The following is a 3,782-nucleotide window of genomic DNA, read 5'->3' on the forward strand; positions in this document are numbered from 1 at the left end:
GTTAGGTCAAGAGCAGAAACAAAATTATCATTCCCGCCTAACCTGAATTTTCCCTCCTCAAGTACATAAAAAGAACAAAAGCACTGTTTTCTTTGAATTTGATTTTCTTTGAAGGTTTGTGATTATTACGTTTTACTTTGTTTTACATAGGGAACCTTTGTTAGCCTTCAAAATGTAATTAAGCAATGTAACTGATGTACTTTTGCAACCAATCAAGCAAATATATATGACAAAATGTATGCATACTTATTTCAGCCTCTGAGATTTGTTTTCAAATTACTCTGTTTGGAGCCCGGGGAAGAATATGAGATCATTTATTTCCCATCTGCCAAAGTCAAGCTGATTTCACCAACCCACATGGACAGTTGAGCAGTAAGTCTATCGTGTTAGCGTGCCTGAGTCTCCCAACTCGTGTCCTGCCATCCGTGAGCACACAGGCATTCATGCTAGCACGCGGATGGGGCAAGAGTCCACTGGCAAGACCTCTCCCGGTGCGGCTACGCAGATTATGCTGACGGTATAGCCATCCCGTGTGTCTGCTGCACCTGCCCACTGGCTGGGGAAAGAAAGAAAGGGTATTCGGTAGAGTCTAAGCAGCAGCTTCCACCCACTCTCTCCCACTTATATACACTGTACTCTCTCCCCACGTGCATTCCGAGGGCTGGATCACACACATTCACTTGCACTCTCACACACGTGCGCACCATACCTCGCCCAGCCGCAAGCCGGGACACGTCGCCCGGGCACCCCAACCTCTCCGCCCCAGGCTCGGCTGGCTCTCCCCACCCACCCGCGCTCCACGTGGGCGCACCCCGGCGCCAGGCGGCCGCGCTGCCCACCGAGCCCCTCGCGGGCTCTCGCGGTGGGAGGGAAGGCGCGGCCCCAGGGTCGGACGGACAAAGCGGGCGTCCAATCGAGCCCCGCACTGCCTCCCCGAAGGGTGGGAGCGGCGGCTCTGACGGGCCCAATGAGCGGGGAGCCCGAGTGGGACTTCCTCCCGGAATCCCGTTGGCCAGAATAGCGGGGCCGTGGGTGACACGTAAGTTGGGTGGGAGGCGGCGGCGGCCGAGGTTCGGCAGCCCCGTCAGTGACACCGGCCCGCCGTTCCCCACACCCGGCCGGGCCAGCCGGTGCCCGCCCATCCACTACCCCGGCCGGCCGCGCGCGGAGGCGCCGCCTGGAGTCGGGTCTCTTTGTTGGGCGCGCACCCCCTCCTTTTGGTGGCAACAAAGTCGCGCAGTGGGAGCCGCCGCGAGGGGGCGGGGAGCGGCCGGGGCGGGACTCCGAGCGCCGCCGGGGGCAGCCGAGCCAAAAAGTGGGGAGGAGGAAAAAAGGCAGACGGCGTCTGGGGACCGGCGCGGGCACAGCCCGCTCGGAAGTATGCGGAGGGCCCCCTCCCGGGCCCGGGCACTCGCGGAGAGCCAGCCTCGCAAAAGTTTGCCGGCCGCTGCCCAGGCGGCGTCGATGGCTGCGCGCCCCGCGGCGCGCGGGGGCTGAGCGGGCGCCACTTCCCCTCGGGCCCCGCTTTTGTGTCTCGCGTCTCCTCCTCATGCTGCGTCCGGCCACCTCTTGCGGCGGCCGCTGCTGAGGCGCTCGCTCCGGCGGAGGGGAGGAAGGGACGGCGGCGGCGGGGGCGGCCGCGGCGCGGGGTCCAGGCGGGACTATGGGAAACGGGATGTGCTCCCGAAAGCAAAAGCGGATTTTCCAGACGCTGCTGCTGCTGACCGTGGTGTTCGGCTTTCTCTACGGCGCGATGCTCTACTACGAGCTGCAAACGCAGCTGCGGAAAGCCGAGGCGGTGGCGCTCAAGTACCAGCAGCACCAGGAGTCCCTTTCCGCCCAGTTACAAGGTACGGTTAACGGGACGCGCGCGGCCGGTGGCCAACTTCGCCCCGCGCCTCCCGCCCCGACTGGAAAAGTGGCTTTGGTGAAATGTTAGCGCTGCGGGTGCCACCTCTGACCATCGCGGACATCAGAGGCGAGCCATGCTGGGCCGCCGGGTCCCCGAAGTGTAAAGGGGGATGACATCTCCACCTCCCACTTCCTCCGGCGGTTACGTTTGAAATTGGTGGCACCAGCCGCGGGTCCCGTGGGGCGTTGGATGGGCGGGCGCCCACTGAGCCTTTTACCCCAGCACTTGTCAGTGGCCCAGCTGTAGTCTGCGCAGGCCAACCAGTAGCCCTTCTTCGGTTTCTGCCAACCCATCTCGGAGGGGCATTGTTGCTGTGTATTCGCTGTGCAGTTGACTTTGTCAGTAACATAAGAAATGGAGAGTTTGGCAGTGATTTCTCAAACCGTGCTGGGGTTTAGCCGTGACCTAGCTGCCCAAACTAATGGCCCATTAGTTTCTGTTAACTTAATAGGGTGACTTTAACGATGTTGGGAGTGTTGGAAAAGTCCACACTGCTACTGTTCACCATCCTGCTGGTATGTTTTGGGGAAGGGTAAAAAAAAGTTTGTCTTCCTGAGTAACTTTTAGTTTGTCATAGAAGTGGGAGTGTATGTGTGTTGTGTATTTTACAGTCAGCCTTGAGAAGCCCAAGAGAAGAAACACAGTTTTTCATTCTGTCAGATACAGTGAACACAACTTGAGCCAGACCTGCAGAAAGATTTAAAGTTCCTATCCTTCTATTTTAGAATCTCGTTTAATGTAAATTTCAGAAACATAAATGATGCATGACTGCAAAGTAAGCACCGCGTGGTCTTAAGAGCATAGTCCCCCTATACATATTTTTTGAAAGCTTTTACTTGTGTCTAGTTTTCAACACTCATGCAGTCCTCTCCCCAACCAAAAATTAAAAAATAATACTAGAAAGCTGTGAGTAGTGAAATGTTGACAGTCTTTGCTGATAATGCAAATATACCTTATTTCATATTACTGGGAAGATACAAGCTGGATGGATGTTTGTGTCAGTGTATGTGTATACAAATAGAAAACAGATGCCTTTTGTTGCTTCAGCTATTTTGAGTGTTTTCTAGTAAAAAATAAAAAAAGAGAAAATGACATGCTGCTGATTGCTTGGTCTTATTTTCTCTTCCCAACTTAGAAGAAAGGGAAGTATTTTTAGCTTACTGAAGCTGCATAGCCACAGGCAGTGAAAATATGTGAACTGGGTTTAGTTCTAAAGGAAAACCTGTTTTGATACAGACCTGGGTTAAGAACATTTTTCTTTAAACTTGTTGAAATTTACCCATGGCTTATCGTTTTTATTCAAATTCTGGATATTTATGTATTTACCTATTTACGTAGAAGGCATTAGTGGTTTCCCTATGAAGTTCAGTACAGTTAGACAAAAGGAAAATTTTGTCATCTAATACTGCAAGGGCAGGACTGGATTTTCACACATGTGGCTAGAAGGGGCATGTATGGTGGATTATGTGAGGTTGGTGCCTTAGTGTCTTAGTTTAGGGGACCCATGCAAACAGACACTGTCAAGTTCACCAATACATCCTCAGCACTGCACAGTGCCTGACACCTATGAGGGAATCAATATATATGTATTCACTCAACAAATGAGCTGTTATCCTGAACTGTGGTGAGAAAATAAATCCTGCAGGCTATTGTCTCCTTTCTCAGGTTTCCCTTTCCTGTCTCTGCTTTTTGAAACAAAACAAAACAAAGTAACAACAAAATATTTTGCCCAAGTAGAGCTTCTGCTTCAGGAGCCAGTGCTGGAACTCTTTGAGGCCCTGATTTCTGAGTCACAGCCTGTATTTGCGGTATTTCTTTTTCTTTCTTTCTTTCTTTCTTTCTTTCTTTCTTTCTTTCTTTCTTTCTTTCT

The 3,782-nt window shown here is 52.5% G+C and overlaps 1 protein-coding gene across 4 annotated transcripts in view; it reads left to right on the top strand.

Moving 5' to 3' along the window:
* The first annotated feature begins 1,301 nt into the window (after nucleotides 1–1,301).
* The window catches only part of LOC111147286 (golgi integral membrane protein 4), a 79,379-nt gene continuing 76,898 nt past the window's right edge, over nucleotides 1,302–3,782 (top strand). For 2 of the 4 annotated variants that reach the window (XM_022503248.1, XM_022503252.1), the window contains exon 1: nucleotides 1,302–1,850. In XM_022503248.1, coding sequence (XP_022358956.1) covers nucleotides 1,664–1,850 — 187 coding nt within the window. In that variant the 5' untranslated portion in view covers nucleotides 1,302–1,663. The remainder of the gene's footprint in view (nucleotides 1,851–3,782) is intronic. The other 2 variants (XM_022503272.1, XM_022503262.1) reach the window with 2 other exon arrangements.

Source organism: Enhydra lutris, unplaced genomic scaffold (assembly GCF_002288905.1).
Source record: "Enhydra lutris kenyoni isolate GAN:26980312 unplaced genomic scaffold, ASM228890v2 scaffoldscaffold2, whole genome shotgun sequence".
NCBI lineage: Eukaryota > Metazoa > Chordata > Mammalia > Carnivora > Mustelidae > Enhydra > Enhydra lutris.